Genomic DNA, 17,639 nt, shown 5'->3' with positions numbered 1-17,639 from the left:
ACGTTTCAGCTCACACTAGTTTGTGGTGAGGGGAGACAAAAAGTATGGTTGAGCACAGCATCTTGGAATGCATGGCGAAATAGAACCGAGTACACTGAATACAATTTGGGGACAGAGTCTGGATTTGGTTATAGGGCTTGGCGCTTGAAAGAGAACAAAGTTTCCTTTTTCCCTGGGCTTAGGGAAGTAGAATCTTGATTGGCTGAAGCTGAGAATGGGGGAGTTCACAGATTAACGCGAGAAGAGAGAGGTAAATTGGGAGGGGGAGTCATTGGTTATCCTCTTTGAGCTAAGATTTCTGGAGAAAATTCTAACTGGCCTGTCTAACTGGTCAATATGAACTAAGAGCTCTTTAATAAAGGAAGTAAACATGAGTCTAGGCCTTTGTCTGCACTGATGCTGTCACACCAAAAATAATTACCAAGAAGTCCTGATTCATGGTCTGTGGCTAGGAAAAAGGCGGAGGCTCGTTTTACACGGAGGCTGCCTTTGTCTTGGGAACACTATGAAGCCCTGTCCAGCTCCTTCTCTGCTGAATCTCAACCTTTATGTTGCCGTTAGCCTGGAACATGTTTCCGGGTCTCTTGCGAATGGGAGAAGAGCTGGTCTCGGTTACGGAGATGACTGACCCAAGCCTGGTAAACAGAGAATGCAGTCCAGCTCTCAAAAGCAGAATAGTAGCTGGCAGTGCGGGCCAGCAGGGTGACCTTGGACTCCACGGACAGTTGCAACAGGTAGAGTCGTTTGGCTCTTGTAAACAAAGGAAAGGATTGCCTCCTGTGCGAGTTGCCCCATCCTGTTAGTGACAACACAGCTGTCTGAATTTCCTGTGCGGATGTCTTTAGGCTTAGGAAGAGTGAGATTTGTCCAGAAAGCTGTGGGGATGACAGAGGACACGGATGGTAGGGCCAAGACTTCCCAAGGAGGGATGCTGCCAAGCGACAGCCCTTCAGCTGCCACATCTGCTTCTCTGCAGAATGGGTCCTCAGGCACTGCCCAGGGCAGGCCTTAACTGTTTAGGCACACGGCTTTTTTGTCCAAGGGCATACTGGGATGGGGTGAGAAAGCAGGTTAATTCATTGCTGCTCTGGATAAGGTTTTTTTGCTCGAGCAGCTGGCTCAGCCAGCCTGCAAATTTCAGCCTGGGAAGCAACACCACGGCGGAAGGGGGATCTTGCAACGCCTGCAGGGTTTGTTGAGGTTTCCTCTTCCTTCTTTGAGTCCAGGTCACGCTAACGAGACCGGCACAGGCTCAGGGTATGCAGGACCATCACCAGGTATGTCCACGGATTGAGGGGGGGTGCCTCTGCCACGAAGGGGCCCTGAGAGGGCAAGGGAGGACTCCTCTCCCACAGCCACTTTCCCAAGCAGTGGGGGGTGGCCCCGAACAAGTGGAGGGAATCTTATTGCTTCTGCTGCTCAGCCCAGCCCAGCCCCACTGTCAAGGCAAGAAGAGGAAGATAGTTGGGCAGGGAGCAGCCTGTTAAGAGGGACTCTAAGACCAGTATGCATACTTCGCTGGACCTGTTTCCGCCACTGCTACCCCTCAGAGCTTCCAGAGGGAAGTTACACCCTTGGTATCCCAGCTGGTTTGCAAAAGGGACGGGAGCCTACAGCAGTTGGGGGAAGGGGCTGGGCAGCTTCGCCGGTTCAGAGACAGCCCCCCCTGCCCTGCTTGGGGGACCAGGCTCTCCTCGCACCTTTGGGGAACTGCTCCAGCCCCTTTCAGGAAATGCAAAAGGGAAGCAACTGCCCCAAGCCTGGGAGAGGAAGGAGGGCGGCTGGGAGGGCAGGGGCCCCTGCACTCCACGGGGCCTGCCCGGGGTGCCCTCACCACTGCCGGCTTTGCAGGGAACGAGCCCAGCGAGGCAGCTCGTCGGCGGCCCGGGCTTCGGGGTGCAGCTGGGCTGCCCCGAGGGCCACAGCGGGCTGCTGCAGCTGCAGGAAGCGGAGATCCGCCAGCTGGAGGGGCTGAGGAAGTGGATGGGGCAGCGCGCCAAGAGCGACCGCGAGTACGCCGCCCTGCTGCACCAGATGTACTGCGCGGCCGAGAAGCAGGAGAGCAGCCGGCAGCCCGGCCCCAGCCAGACCGGCCAGGTGGGAGCCCAGCACCGGGGGGGGGGGCGGGAGGGGGACCCGACGGCGCCTCCAGAGGCAAGCCGGGAGAGGCCCACGGGAAGGGCACCCAAGGCCTCGGCTCCCCTGCGCGCCCCCTCTCTTGCCCTGGATTGGGCACAAGCGCCTCTGCCGGGTCAGCCTCCTCCCGGGCTCCGTTCGCCGCCAATCCCGACTCCCCTGTCGGGTTGCCAGCTCCAGGGCGGGAAATTCCTGGAGATTTGGGCAAGGTGTGTTTTGGGGTGGAGCCGCAGCTGGGTATAATGCCATATAGTCCACCCTCCAAAGCAACCATGTTATCCAGGGGAACATATCTCTGTGGCTTGGAGAGCAGTTGCAATTCCGGGAGATCTCCAGGTCCAACCTGGAGCATGGCAACCAGGACCGTTCTGCCCATGTTTGCCCCCCCTCCGCGCAGGTGTGCCCCCCCTCCCTAATCTTCCCGGCGAGAAGGGTAAGCGACATAATCTGCTCCTGCGCGACCTCTCGTTTTCTGCTTCCAGTGCTGGTGGTCGCTGGTGACCCAGACGGAGGCGCTGAGCCAGCTCCTGCAGCAGCACGCCGAGGCCCTGCTTTCGGGGCCCGTCCACAAACTCAGCCTGCTCGCCCGCGACAAGCAGCAGCTGCGCCGGTGCTACAACGAGCAGTGGCAGCAGCTGAGCCAGGAGTTCGCCCGGGTAAGCCCGCCTCGTCCCCCGCCTTCCGTCCGGGGCAGCTCCTTTCTGGCACAGCAGCGCCCCTTAGCGGGCAATCGGATCTCTGCAACAGGAGAGAGCCTCTCTGCCCTGCTGCAGCCCGCCCCCCCCCTCCGGGGAAGGAATCACAGAATCATAGGGTTGTAAGGGACCTCCGGGGTCATCTAGTCCAACCCCCTGCACAATGCTGGTTTTATTTCTGCTTTCCTACAGGGTTATGGTGCTTTAGTGCACCTCCCTGCCTTTCTCTGAACTTTCTCAAAGCGGCTTTTCTCCAAAGTTCACACAAAGATCACAGTAAAGCCTGGACGGCTGTCATGTGGGTGGGGAAAATCCCATTTTTCAAACCTGCATGGCAACCATTTTCCTTGAGCCTGTCCCCATGGTGTAGCTCTTTTCGCCCCTGCTATGGGGGAGTCTTTTATTAAAATCAGCACTAGAATATTTACTGTTGTAGCAACAAGTGCGCCAGGTTATCTGAAATCTTAGCGTTCATTTAAAAAACAAGACATTAGCTTCTTCCCTTGCGGAGATATAAGGGGAAAGGCATATCTCCACAATGGAAGGGGCTAGAGACTTGCATTTTTAAATGAAAGCCAGGAATTATCTCTAGTAAAATCTAGTATTACAACAGTATATCAATATAATGATGTTCAAGTGTGGATTTTTTAAAAAAATTGCAAAAGCCTTGGTGGTTCAGAGGAGGGGGGTGGCCACTGCTGGGGGCTAGGGCAGAGGAATTGCAGGGTAAAACCTGCCGTGTGGATGCTACGTTCCCACTGTGTTTTATCTGCAGCTGCCCCAGTTGTGGGGAAGGCTCACAAGCCCCTCCCTGTGTGGAAGCCACTGGAATGTTAATGGTTCAAGGCTGCTTATATTCTTCCCCCCACCCTGGCTTTTGCAGGCCACTCAACAAGAGCCTGAGCGACTGAAGGCCCAGTACCTCACCCACATCCGTGAGAGCGCCCAGGCGAAGCGCAAGTACCAGGAAGCCAGCAAAGGTGGGGATATTTGGAGTCTCTTGAGCAGCCCTGACCTCGCCCTGGATTGTGCTTCCACAGGTGCCACTAGAAATCTGGTGTGTTCAGCCCCCGAGAAGCAGCAGAGCGCAGGCCAAATGGTGCCACCCGACTCCCCTGCTGCTTTGATGGCACTGCCGCTGCTGCTGAGGATCTGGCCCTGATTCTCTCTATGGGTGGGTCTTACAGAAAAGGAGCGAGAGAAAGCCAAAGACCGATATGTGCGGAGCCTGTGGAAGCTCTACTCGTTGCACAACCAGTACGTGCTGGCCCTCAGGGCCGCGGAAGTACACCATGCCCACCACTTCCAGCAGGTGCTGCCCGGCATGCTGCAATCTCTCTACAGCCTGCAGATGGAGATGGCCCACATCACGTAAGCTGTGGCGTGGCTGAGTGGCCGCAAGGTCTGGGCTGGTGGATCCAGAAGGGCTGGGGGGAGGGGTCCGGGCTGGGAGGCAGGCTGACCCTCTGCCCAGTGCCCCATCTCTGTGCCAACAGAAAGGAGGCATTGCAGGAGTACGCTGCCATCACCAGCCTCGTGCAAGAAGAGATGGTGTCTGTGCACCAAGCAATGCGCAGGGCCCTCGAGCGCCTCCACCCGGCCGCGGAGTATAACGGCTTCACTCCCCAGTGCAGGTATTGCTTGCTGAGCTGGAGGCACGTCAGGCTTTGGCTTGGGGTGGGGGCTTTGGGCAACTTCTCCATCTGACCCTGTCTGGGCCTCTTGTTTATTAAAGATTAATTATATATAAGGGAAAAAACCCACAGTTCTAAAGGATAAAGAAGAAAAAAGAACATAAGAGAAAAAAAGAAAAGAAAGAATCATAGATAGATAAGAATACATACCAATTTTTTCTTTGAAAAGGTATACAAATATTACATATTATAAACTAACTCTATAGTTACTTTAAATAAATACTTCTCCTTTTCACCTAGACATTCTTTCCCTCTCCCTAATCTTCAAAAGCACAAATCATTCGTTCGTTTTTTCTGTTTCTTGCAAAAAGTTTAGAAGGAGCTTCCAAGCAGCCAAATAATTATCTAATGTCTTTTCCCTGATCAAAGCTGTCAGTTTAGCCATCACGGCATAAGCCATCACTTTGTCCAGCCACTCTTCTACTGTAGGTAATATTGTGGCTTTCCATTTTTGAACATCTAATAGTATCGTTGCTGTTGTCATATACAAAAATAATGTACGTACCACATGTAGCTTCCGACTGTTTCTCCATTAGCCCCAGCAGAAAGGCCTCTGTTTTCATTTGTAAACAAATCTTTTAAATCTCCTGCCTAATTGAGTGTATTTGTATTGTCCGGGCCTTTTCAGCTGCGGGAGCGAGCCCCCTTCAGTGGTGGCCTTTGACAAGAGCCTTCTGGAGGACGTGGAGGCAGAAGGCCTGCAAGCAGGGGAGCTGCAGCTGAACGAGCTCACCCTGGAAAGCGTGCAGCACACGTGCGTATGCAGAAGGACCCACGGGGTGTGGGGTGTGGGGGTGGGCTAGATGCCCTCCTTAGCCCGCTGTAAAGGGAACAGAAGGCCTGTGGGGTGGGGGCTCTGGAGGCTGACATGGGGGGGGGGGGTTGTTCAGCCCTGCTGCCCAGAACAGGGTCAGATTTATGCCCTGCCCTACAAGCTGGGAGACCAGGGCCCTTATACCAAGTTCTGGAGGCGCCCGGTCTGTGGCTGGCTGGCGTCAGCAGGGCTGCAGATGTGCAGGCCGCCCGCAGCTCCCGTGGCCTCTGAGGCCTCCCTGTCTTTGCTGCAGCCTCACCTCAGTAGAGGAGGAGCTGGCTGGGGCCATCAGAAGCACCGAGAACCACCAGCAGCGGGTCCAGGCCCTGCAGGGAGAAATCCAGAAGGAAGAGTGTGCCGGCAGCACTGCAGAGCGGTGAGGCTGTGGCTGGGGGTGCGGAGCGAGGGACAGAGGGCAGCACAGACTCAGAGCCAAACTACAAGTGATGTCTTACACAGGTTGGACACTAGTCGGCTTCCCTCAAGTTCTGATGGGAAATGTAGGCGTCCTGGTTTTACAGCTTGGCTCTCCATTACAGCTGCAAGACCAGGACGCCTACATTTCCCATCAAAACTTGAGGGAAGCTGACAAGTGTCCAACCTATGTAAGACGTCACTTGTAGTTTGGCTCTCAGGCCAGGCGGAAACCGTCCCCACGTGAGAAGCAGCAGAACTCACGATCTGTAGCGTGGCCTTACAGGAAGGGTCTCTGCTCTGTTGGTTTTGTCGCAGTTTGGACGCCCGGCTAACGGACTGTTTTCCATTTTGCTCGTCTCCCTGCTGGATCTTGCTGTTTTCACCTTCGGTCTAGGGCTGGATTTGGCCCCTCTGCTTGTTTTCAGCCTTGCCTTCAAATGTGGCGGTGCTTTGTGAAGCTGCTGCTCTTGATTTTGCTCCTAAGCTCCCTAGAGTGGGTGGTATGTGAAACCGTCCTCTTTGCGGGCAACATGGTGCATGTTTCTAGCCCAGATTCGAGGCAGGCATTTTCCGCTAGACAAGCAAACTGGTTCCAAGCTGGGAGTGTGCAGAGCTTTCCCATGTGTTTGCGTGTTCCAGCCAAATGTTTGCCCTTTAGCATCTTCAGAACCAGTTTACAGGGAACAAAATCATATGCCTGTTTATAATGGGAAATTTCCCTGTCTCTACACCATGGTTTGGGGATTTGTGGAATTCCCCGATCTTGATGTTCTGAGATGATTTCCTGCATTATTTCTATAATTCCTGAGGTTTAGCTGTATGAATTGGTTGCGGGGAAAAAATAAACAGGATTTTTAAAGGCGAACAAGATTTTACAGAAGTCAGATGCAGTGCAGTAGGTCCTCTTGTATATAACAAGTTAAGGGAGAAAGCTCTCCCCTCCCCCACCACCCATAATCACAAGGTTACTGCAGGGAACAAGGAAGTTGAGTGTGAAATGCTCAGGCTTTGCTTTGTGGGAATGGATGTTGACAGGCCGGAGAATCCCTCTGGACAGAGGCAGAAGAGGGGAAAAGTAGCACTCTTGGGAAGGGGGGGGGATGGTTGCGGGTGGGTGGGAAAGAAGGGAGAAGATAGAATCAGAGCACGGGGAAACACAGAAGGCTATCAGAAAGAAAGTTCAGGGTTTTTCTTTAATTTTTATATAGTAGCAATAATACCTTGGCTGTTTTAAATATTACATATTAAATATTATATTAAATACGAATATATTAAGAATATGGCTGGTGTAGAGTGCTCTCAAGTCAGAGTTGACTTATGGCAACCTCTGGCAGGGTTTTCATGGCAAGAGACTAACAGAGGTGATTTGCCATTGCCTGCCTCTGCAGCCCTGGTCTTCATTGGAGGTCTCCCATCCAGGGGCGGCGCAAGGGTTTGCCACGCTCGTGGCCGGCTGGTCGGGCGGGTGACCCCGCACACGCACGAGCGCGCGCACCGGCCTGCGTGATGACGTCACGCATGACATCATCACGGGAGTGCACGCGCCGCCGCCGGCCCGATTGCTGTGGCGGGCGGCCTCCGAGCTCTCCCGCTCAGTTGCCTGCACCGCCGCAGATGCCTGCCCGTGGTGGCTGCGCCTGGCTGGGGGCTTGTGCTGGCGGCGGCAGCGGCGTGGGGTGGGAGGGATAGGAGGCTGGTGCTTTGTGGCGCGCGCTCCCGCCCACCACGCCTCCTCCGGCGACTCCTCTGGCGCCCCGCACCTGCGGCCACCGCCTACCTGGCCTCAATAGGCACGCCGGCCCTGCTGCCATCCAATTATTAACCAAGGCGGACCCTGCTTAGCTTCTGGGATCAGGCTCACCTGGGCTATCCAGGTCAGGGCATTAAACATGTTACTGTATTTAATATTATATATTAAAAGAGTGATTTTGTGCAGGCAGTCTCTCTACCTCTTCCATGTATTTAAAGACCTGGCCTTTGTCATGCAGTGCTGCAAGATTCAGGTCTGCACACGGCAGCAGCCACTTGCTGCCCCCCCACCCCTTCCCGGCTGTTCCTCCCTGGCCGAGCTCCTTAAGGTCTGTAAGGAGCAGGGAGTGTTTTGCCTCTCTCCAATGCAGGGTCCTCCTGCTGGCAAAGCGCCAGGCCCTGCACGAAGCCCTGCTCCACGCTCAGGTGGCCCAATGCAGTCAGGCCAAGCTTCAGGCCCAAAAGGAGGTGCTGCAACACAAGCTGAAGGAACTGGGCTCCAGGGACCCCCCGCCTGCCCCAACCCTGCAAGAGGAGAGTCAGCCACTGATCCCTGTGGGGCAGGTATGTCAACCAGAGGCCAGCCAGAGATCTCAGGTCTCGTGGCCATTGAAGTGCCAGGCAGGAGATATGAGCCTGGGACTCTGCAGCCCCACAGTTCTTTCTGGGGCGTGCTGGATCTCAGACAGAACGGAAGCTTTCTCAAGCTGCGATGTACCTGTCCGCCACTCCTCCTCTGGACTCTGTCCTCTCCTTCTTGGGCAGGAACTGGAACGTGATGGGACTCGAAGACCGGCCTTGGAGGTCCTGAAACACCACTTCTCCGGCATCTTCCGCCCGCGCTTCTCCGTGAGTGTCCCTCCCATGCAACACCCCTGAATGTCTTTCCGGACTGGGGAGTCCTGAGTGCCGGTTCCATGGGCTGTGCCTCTTCCTGCCATGTTATTGGCTGGGGCAAGAGACTGCATGCTTAGAAGGTGCAGGACATGCTCTCTGCTGACCACCTTCTGGGTGCATCCTTGCCCTCGGAAAGGGAGCCATTCCCCCACGTTGTGCCCAGTTCCCCCTCTCTTTCCATCCTCAGCTGCCACCCGCTATGCCTGTCCTGCCGGAGGCACAAAAGCCCCTCAGCCAGCAAGCCTGGTACCATGGTGCCATCCCCCGCCTGGAGGTGCTGCAGCTGCTGCAGGCTGACGGGGACTTCTTGGTGCGGGAGAGCCAAGGCAAGCAGGAGTATGTCCTCTCTGTGCTGTGGGATGGCCAGCCCCGGCACTTCATCCTCCAAGCGGTGGAGGTGAGTGATTAGCAATAATCCAGTGATCCTGGGGATGGCAGAGAAAGGGGCGGGGGAGAGCCAGGTGGCATGGCAGGGTAGTGACTCAGGCATCCCCCCCCCCTTGCAGCTGCACAGGATGGGGTCTCCAGGCTCTTGTGCTGGTTGAGATGGTGGGAGCGAGTCTGGAATGGGTATCGGCAAGCCTCGGATCCCGATAATTTGGGGCCTGCAATGCAGTCCTTCCACTTTGCTCCGTGGTGATTATATGCCACACAGATTGCAAAGTGTTTTATTCAAGCCAGCCAGTTGTCCAAAGAGAGAGCTCTCTCTGGTTGGGTCTGCAGAGGATCATAGGACAGGATGCAAAACTGAGACTCTGGTTCTGCATATACCTACCTGGGAGTAAGTCTCTTTGAACTCATGGGGACTTGCGTCTGGGTATGCAGTCAGGCTGCTCAGTCTCCAAATCCAGATTCCATCGCCTCCCCAACGACTGGATCCCAGCCTTTGTTCTGAGCCCATATCTCTAGGCCTGTTCTGGGGGTGGGGGGAGCGTTCTGTCTAATGCGGACCGCTGCTTCAGCCAGTGCGCCCAGCGCCTGCACACTCTTTGAGGTCAAGAAGGAGTAGCATCCCATTTTCAGGCTCTCCCAGTCCTCGGGGACTCTGCCTACATGCGTCCAAAGATCTATCTTATGTGAGGATACCTTTTATTTTCGACATTATTTGTTTATTACTAAGACTCAAACCAGATTACACAATGTAAGTCAATGAAATCAACAAATGGGACATCCAATAAAGAATGCAATAGGGTGTGGGTTGCAGAAAAACTGAACTGAGCTGAAACGAAAGCACAAGCATTCACGGGCCAAGTTGAACAGTGCAAAATTACATAGTGGGATCCTACATACAGCAACACCCTGCCCTGGATAGCCCAGGTGTGCCTGAGCTCGTCAGATCTCAGAAGCTAAACAGGGTCGGCCTTGGTTAGGAATTGGATGGGAGACCTCCATCAAAGACCAGGGCTGCAGAGGCAGGCAATGGCAAACCATCTCTATTAGTCCCTTGCCATAAAACCCCCTCCAAGGGTTGCCTACATCAGCTATGACTTGAGGACACTCTCCACCACATTTACAGCAACAGACGGTACAAACTATTCATGGTGGTATTGCCCACAGTCCCTCGCTGCCATTACCCAAGCATGTTGCTCCTCCCTTAGGGGAGCTGGAGAATCCCCTCCAAGAGTCGCTGTCTGTATGATCAACATCTGCTGAGTTGGGAGGGATCAGCGGCACAAGTGGACCGAGTGAGCTGCTGTGCCTAACGGTCTCTGTTGCTCTTGTGGCATTTGTCCCCAGAACCAGTATCGCCTGGAGGGCGAAGCATTCCCAACCATCCCCCTGCTCATCGACCATTTCCTTAAGACCAAGCAGCTTGTCACGAAGAAGAGTGGCATCCTTTTGGTCAAGCCCATCATCAAGGTACAGCTCTTTACTGGGTGAAGGGGGCAGTACTGGGGGTCTAGGAACATGAAGTTGACAGGCTGCTCTTGCTTTAGGACAAGTGGGTGCTGGCGCATGAGGACATTCTGTTGGGAGAGCGCATAGGGCAGGTGAGTGACCTTTAGAGGAGGTGGAGGATGGCCCAGGTGGAACAGGGAGTTCTGGAATCCAAGGAACGTTGATCTCGCAGTGCCCCCTCCTTTCAGATTCCAGCAGTGACCACTAAGTGTCCTTGAACACATGACTGCCTTGCAGCGGGCTGTCCTGGTGTTCAGAGGGTAAGAATGGCAGCACATTGCCACTCTGGGCTTCTCTCAAACAGAAGGCTGGGCATGGGAAGGGTCAGCAGTCTGGCACGCCAGATGTGGCAGGACCCCCAAAGAGCCTTCACCACCAGTTAGCAGAGTTCCAGCAGGGAGTGGGCCAAATCAGAGCCATTGTCTTGTGTCAAGCTCTGGTTCCCAGCTGTGGACGAGCTGTGTTTGGGCAGCCATCATGCTCCACCTCCCTGGAACACTGCTTGTCTGGCAGTACCTGGAGACATCCAGGTCTGGAGAGGAGGCTGTCCTAAAAGGATGCACAATGCCAGAGCATGCAGATTGCCACCCGGGAGGCAGCCCCCTGCTTTCTGTGGGTCAAGGCAGCAGCCTGTGGTCAGTGCCCTTGGCCTTTTCTTTGCAGGGCCACTTTGGGGAGGTGTTCAGTGGGCGCCTGCTTTCCGACAACACTCCAGTGGCCGTGAAGTCCTGCCGTGAAACTCTCCCGCCGGAGCTGAAGGCCAGATTCCTGCAAGAGGCTAGGTGCGTATGGGACAAAACCCTGAACCGATGAATTTGCTTTCTGAGGGAGGGGGCTCACTGGGCGGACACTGCACCAACCGTCTGTTCCCTGAGTGGAGCCTGCCCGTGTGGGTATTTCCTAAGGGATCAAGCAGCTCCTTGGTTTATCATGCCATTGCTTCTTGGAAGGAGATATTTTCAAGGCAGGTTCGTCTTTCCTTGAGACATATGGAGTAAAGGGTTCCTGTTTTCCGTGGTCAAACAACTGATGCAAGTTGCTTCATCGGAGCTGCAGTGGTGGACCTTGGACTGCCAAATTGTGCCACCTGCATGGCTGTTAAGTTCCCTCTCAGAGCCGGCTGGTGGAAGCCCAGACTCCACTGCCTCTGGCCAAGGCTTCTTGATTGCTGTGGCTTCCCCTCCTTCCAGCAGCATGTAGAACAGAGAAGCTTTGGTACTTGGGAAAACCTCTAGCATCCCTCATTGGGCTGCTGGCCCCTGCCCTCCTAATGCATCTGCTCTTGCTCTCTCTGCAGGATCCTAAAGCAATATGATCACCCCAATATTGTTCGACTCATTGGCGTCTGCACTCAGAAACACCCCATTTACATTGTCATGGAGCTAGTTCAGGGTAAGTCCTGCCTCTTCGCTGCTTCTGCAGCTTTGGCATTGTTGATTCAGAACCCCCCAAAATATGCAAAAGGAGTGTGGAATGCTGGAGCTGGTATGAGAGCGGCAAGGCTCACTGTCAGGTCTGCATAAAAGCCATTCCTCCAACTTTTCTCTTGCTCTGTCCTTCTGTTTTAGAAGCAGACCTGCCTCCATACATCCTGTGGGGGAGCCACAGGTGGGCGCCTCTTAGGCTGGTCCAGAAGGCTTAGTATTTTTCCCTGTACAAAATTCATATTCAAGAACTGATCCATTTCTTGCAGTTACATCACTTGGCAGACAAGTAGGGTCTGCACAAATTGAAGTTACAAGTTATATGCATTGGTCTCCCTGAGTCTCTGTGTGAAAAGTGTAAAATTATAGTATAAAATTAAAAAAATAAACATTGACAACCAGGTAAATGAAGGAGAAAGTCTGAAGAAGTGCAGGGTGAACTTTGCTAGATGAACAGGTTAACAGTCCAATTCTGGTGTGGTGGTGGTGAGTTGCTGCCACTGGGCAAGGCACCATGGCACTCAGTGCTGGCTGGCCACAGCTGTGCTGGCAAGGGCAACCTCAAAAAATGCCCCAGATGGCCCCTGCAGCATTAGGGAAGGGGCAGGCCTTACAGTGAGTCCCTGAACCACAGTCACCAGCTCAAGAAACATCTCAATGTGCCCCCAACAACAGCTGCCAGCCACTCCAAGAGCCCCTTTGCCTTCTGATGGCCCTCCAAAAGGTCAAGTTGAAACCAAAACAGTTAATTAAATATAACTGAAAACATAATAGAAATGATGTATTGTCGAAGGCTTTCGCGGCCGGAGAACGATGGTTGTTGTGGGTTTTCCGGGCTGTATTGCCGTGGTCTTGGCATTGTAGTTCCTGACGTTTCGCCAGCAGTTGTGGCTGGCATCTTCAGAGGTGTAGCACCAAAAGACAGAGTGTCACAGTGTCACATAATAGAAATGAATAAAAGACTGGTATATAATTTAATGGCCCTGACCTAGATAGCCCAGGTGAGCCTGATCTTGTCAGATTTCAGAACCTAAGCAAGGTCAGCCTTAGTTAGTAATTGGATGGGAGACCTCCAACGAAGACCAGGGTTGCAGAGGCGGGCAATGGAAAACCACCTCTGTTAGTCTCTTGCCATGAAAACCCCACCAGGGGTTGCCCATCAGTCAGCTATGACCTGAGGGCCCTCTCCACCACCATATAATTTAATGAAACAAAGTACAAAAACATGATAATAAACAGTTAACATTGTGGTTCAACATATTATTACCATACTCTTGTATATTCAAATAGACAATTTCCAGATATACAGATATTACTGTACATTTATCCATATGTATAGAACCAGAACCATACGCATTTTGGCCAAGGGATCTTCTTTAGTGGTATATTTTTCAAACAGAGCACTCTATATATAACTAATTAATACAAGATTCCTGACCCTGCACAGAATGAACCTGAAAGGAGGAAAAATGTGGTTGACAGCAGGCTACGTCAGAGGTTGCCGGTCATGGGGCGTCAGTGGCGTGCTTATCTGTGACTGGTGGGATAATTGCTGTGTGGTAACTTTGTGGCCTGAGCCTTGACAAGGGCCGATTCCAGATGACTAACCTTAAGGCGCTTCATGCCGCCCTCTTCCGGATCGCGACGGGGAAAATGCGAAATATCGCGTTTCCTCGCGCAAGTTTTGCACGACGACGTGCAAAACTCGCGCGAGGAAACGCGATGTTTCACATTTTCCCCATCACGATCCGGAAGAGGGTGGCATGAAGCGCCTTAAGGTTAGTCATCTGGAATCGGCCATGGAGTGTCGGTCGTTTATTTTCCCATCTTGGAACAGCCACAGGATACTGACTAGTGGCACCAGTGGAGGGTTGGTGCCACAGTGTTGTCATGCCACTAATGTCAGAATCTTAGGATGGGGAACTCATCTCTGATAAAATGTTTGTGCTTTGGGGGGGGTTATGTATTTCTTGTGCTAATTAAATATAAATACTCTTTTATCCAAGAAGAACAAGGCAAGGATGTCCCTTGTCAGTTTTGCTGTTTGCCTTGGCATCGGAAGCATTTGCTTTATATATAAAATGGCACAAATGTATCATGGGCATAAATATAGGTGGTGATGACCACAAATTGAATGTGTTTGCTGATGATGGGGGTCAAAAACTATGGCGGAATAGCTACAGTGTAGATTTTTGCTGGGGAAAGTAGAATTTAAATGTAGAAGAATCTAAATTACCACCGGATTGCTGCTTGCTACATTTTAAAAATAGTAGATATTAGGGATATTAATACCATAAGAAAGTAGCCAAAACATTTCAGCTATGATAGCAAAAGTAAAACTTCATTTGGCACATTTGTCAGTAGTAAAATTGATCTATTCCCGGCCAATATTAATGCAATTTAAAAGATTTTACCTAAACGGGAATTGTATGTTTTGAAATATACCAGCTCATGTATCCGATAAAATGTGAAGACTGGCCAAAATTGTAACTGATTTCATATGGCAGATGGGTTAAACGGAAGATAAATAAGAAAACGGAAATAATGGGCATCCCAAGCTTTATGCTGCTGGATTTGAATGGGCAAGATAGTGACTAAATTGTTGCTACTGATATATTTGATAGCAAATGTATGTAAAGATACATGTAAATGCCTGACTTTTGCAGAAGAAATCAGATACAAAAAGATATGTGGAAGACAATTACGTATCACTGACAATATTCTAAAGGTATGGTATTTATTTCGTAGAACATCATAACCATCTGTCTTGCCTGTAGCAGCTGCAGTAAGAGACATGGAATTTAATACACGTGAGGTATTAGGGAAATTTAAGATGGGGACAAATTTGGGTTTGCTAATTATGGAGACGTGATAAACTAGGAATGAAGAAATCCAATTGTGATGCACAGTATACTTTTTAATATTTTCATAATTAATCAATCACAGGTGGCTAGGCTAAAAAATAATTGACCCGGGTATGGCACAAAACCCTTTCTTCTCCACCCTGAAGCAATGTCCTCTTCCCACCCCACAAGGGGGATGCTGTGCCAATATGGCTCTCAGTCCACCCTGACCTCCTTCACAGGAGGAGACTTTCTTAGCTTCCTGCGGAATGATGGGGCCCGGCTGAAAGTGAAGGAGCTGCTCCGGATGATGCAGGATGCAGCAGCGGGGATGGAGTATCTGGCAAGCAAGTGCTGCATCCACCGGTGAGTCATTTCTCACGCCATCCCCACCGGCTTCTTCTTAGTGGCCACAAGTGGTGACTTGTGTTCAAGCTCTGTTAAAGGCTATCCGTACCCAATCCCAGGGTTTTTTTTCAGTGGGAATGTGGTGGAACAGCATTCTGGCACCTCTTGAAAATGGTCACATGGTCGGTGGCCCTGCCCCCTGATCTCCAGACAGAGAGGAGCGGTGCGGAGGGCGATCTAAACACCCCTCTCTCTAGAGATCAGGGGGGTGGGGCCACTGGCCATGTGACCATTTTCACTGAGGGCGATTTAAACTTTTAAAAACTCCCCCCCCCGTTCCAGCTGACCCAAAGTGACATCCAGGAAGCATGTGCTCACTTTGTGTGTGCACATGTGGTTCCAGGGGCATCACTTCCTGCCAGGAGTTGCCCCCTGTGCTGGCAACCCACTGAGTTCCACCACCTCTTTTCCCAGAAAAAAAGCTCTGCCCAATCCTGTGGCCATTTTTGCCTCGGTAATCCTTACAAATGACCCGTCTCTTAAACTGCAGACTGGACTGGGCTGTGGAAGATGCTGTGGTATGGGACTTGAGTATCTTAAAAACTCTTAAGCAGGCAGTTAAGATGCTTGTTCTGGGGCAAAAAGGCAAAATGACTGCCATGTGGGTTTTCTGCCTCCTCTTTCTCATGCAGATGGGTAAAATAATTCATTTAAAACAAACATTCATTTGCATGGTGAATATACCAGACCCACTCTATGGTGTACTAAACAGGGTTTACTCCTGGACCAGGGAAGGTTTCAGAGCTGGATCTGAGCTCTAGCTCCCCCCTGCCACATACCCGGGTCATTGTGTGACACCCCCTCCCCCTGCATCCAGATTAGTAGTCTATTTCAGTCTGGTTTATCCTAGGGATCTAGCGGCACGGAACTGCCTGGTGACAGAGAATAACAAACTCAAGATCAGTGACTTTGGGATGTCCCGAGAGGAGGAAGATGGCATTTATTCCTCCATGGGCGGCATGAAGCAGATCCCTGTGAAGTGGACAGCACCGGAAGCCCTCTGTTACGGTAGCTGTCTCTGTGGCCCCCCGTGCTCGAGATGTGCTCTATAGCAGGGCAGGCAATGGGGCAAGGAGCAATCTAGGGACACCCAAGGGCTGAATGTCCCAGATCAGCTCTGTCTCCCTGTGGCCTTTTCTTGCCTGTGGGCCCCAGGCGAGCATTGTGTGGCCTGGCTGTCTTCCATCCAAGAATCTACTCGGGTCACATCCCATACAGTCTGTTTCCCTTGTCTCTTCCCCACCAGGTCGGTACTCTTCTGAAAGTGATGTCTGGAGCTTTGGGATCCTGGTTTGGGAAACCTTCAGTCTGGGTGCTACACCTTATTCCAATATGAGCAACCAGCAGACCCGTGAGGCTGTGGAAAAGGGTAAGCATCAAGGGCAGGGTCTGCTTGGAGGGTCCCTTCTCTGGGTAGAAATGACCGTGACCCTCTTGCCCTGGCCCTCAGAGATCAGGTATGACCCTACTGGGCAAAGTTTTAAAACATTTGAACAAACGCTTAGCATGAGTTTAGTGTCCCAGAAGAATATTTTGTGAACAGCTGTGCAGGGGGGACAGGCTCACATTTGATCCTTGTCTGTGCTCTGGTCGTTCCTTCTCTTCTAGGAATGAGGATGAGTTGTCCCGATCAGTGCCCGAAAGAAGTGTATCAGCTCATGCTGAGGTGCTGGGAATACAACCCCCAGGACAGGCCAATGTTTAGCACCCTTCTCCGGGAACTTGTTGCTTTTCAGAAGAAGCTGTTGTGAGGGCGGCAGCACCCAGCCTTCTCTGGCTATGGGCTTTGGGCAGAGCTAGACATTCTCACCAGACACCTCGGCCTGCATCTTTGTGCCTTTGCTTCGTCTTTGCCCCACTCCCCATGGAGATTGATTTCCAAAATCTGCCATCTGTTCCCTTGTTAGATCAAGTTTCTCTGAAGGTGACAACAGCTGTAATCAGGGCTTTTTTTCAGCTGGAACGCAGTGGAACGGAGTTCCGGAACCTCTTGAAAATGGTCACATGGCTGGTGGCCCCGCCCTCTGTCTGGAGATCAGGGGGCGGGGCCACCAGCCATGTGACCATTTTCTCCAAGGGCAACCCACTGACTTCCACCACCTCTTTTCCCAGAAAAAAAGCCCTGGCTGTAATAAAGATTTCAATATCAGGTTTGATTGTCCTTTTTATAAACATCCCATGTACAGCTGTTAGTGTGTGGGCTTGAAAAGAGATGTGCATGCTAGACACATGTCTGTGTGAATTAGGCCTGCTTCTTACTTGGGTCCCAATCCACTTTGAGGATGCCATGTGTAAGAAAGAAATCTGTCTTCCGCCACCTCTCATCCTGTTCTAAAGGAGCTGCAAGCTTTGGCTGTAACACGAGGCCAAAGGAGAATTAAAGCTTTCCTCCCTTTGAGTAGCCTATGCATGGGCCCACTGAATCAGCTTGCTATAAGGGAGAAATGTTTCCCTCCTTTTGAGTAGCCCGTGTGCAAGCCGATTCAGATAGGGTCTCCGTGCAGGCTTTTTAATGAGTGAATTGTGGAGGCCGCTTGTCAGAATTATGGTTTCCATGCATTGGCAACTCTGTCCAGTATATGGCCTTTCTTACGTATTAGGCCCACAACAACCACCTGAGACAGTCCCTCAGTTGCTGGGGCTAGGGCCCCCATGAAGTCCAG

At 52.0% G+C, this 17,639-nt stretch overlaps 1 protein-coding gene across 5 annotated transcripts; it reads left to right on the top strand.

Annotated features, from left to right (window-relative positions):
- Nucleotides 1-817: 817 nt before the first annotated feature.
- Nucleotides 818-17,090, top strand: FES (FES proto-oncogene, tyrosine kinase). Of its 5 annotated transcripts, none has more exons than XM_055002965.1 (20): nucleotides 818-902; nucleotides 1,227-1,277; nucleotides 1,852-2,097; nucleotides 2,619-2,792; nucleotides 3,715-3,811; nucleotides 4,019-4,202; nucleotides 4,328-4,465; nucleotides 5,154-5,279; nucleotides 5,593-5,715; nucleotides 7,877-8,069; nucleotides 8,271-8,354; nucleotides 8,590-8,799; nucleotides 10,140-10,262; nucleotides 10,340-10,393; nucleotides 10,965-11,083; nucleotides 11,599-11,693; nucleotides 14,811-14,934; nucleotides 15,827-15,984; nucleotides 16,223-16,345; nucleotides 16,585-17,090. In XM_055002965.1, exons 1-20 carry the CDS (start codon nucleotides 900-902, stop codon nucleotides 16,725-16,727), a joined length of 2,568 nt encoding a protein of 855 aa, XP_054858940.1. In that variant the 5' UTR covers nucleotides 818-899; the 3' UTR covers nucleotides 16,728-17,090. The 5 variants fall into 5 exon arrangements, with proteins under 5 accessions (XP_054858940.1, XP_054858939.1, XP_054858942.1 ...); XM_055002964.1 differs by having other exon boundaries at nucleotides 822-902; nucleotides 1,222-1,277; XM_055002963.1 differs by lacking the exon at nucleotides 818-902 and adding an exon at nucleotides 914-1,058.
- The last annotated feature ends 549 nt before the right edge of the window (nucleotides 17,091-17,639 follow it).

The sequence above is a fragment of the Eublepharis macularius genome, chromosome 18 (genome assembly GCF_028583425.1).
Source record: "Eublepharis macularius isolate TG4126 chromosome 18, MPM_Emac_v1.0, whole genome shotgun sequence".
NCBI lineage: Eukaryota > Metazoa > Chordata > Lepidosauria > Squamata > Eublepharidae > Eublepharis > Eublepharis macularius.
Note: the sequence above shows the minus strand (reverse complement) of the source record. Positions and strands in the feature narration are given on the sequence as shown.

Coding starts and splice junctions, on each gene's coding strand:
- FES (XM_055002963.1), top strand. CDS start 978: ATGGGTCCTCAGGCACTGCCCAGGGCAGGCCTTAACTGTTTAGGCACA. Junction 1,059..1,226: donor CAAGGGCATACTGGGATGGG/GTGAGAAAGCAG, acceptor CTTTGAGTCCAG/GTCACGCTAACGAGACCGGC. Junction 4,203..4,327: donor ATGGAGATGGCCCACATCAC/GTAAGCTGTGGC, acceptor CTGTGCCAACAG/AAAGGAGGCATTGCAGGAGT.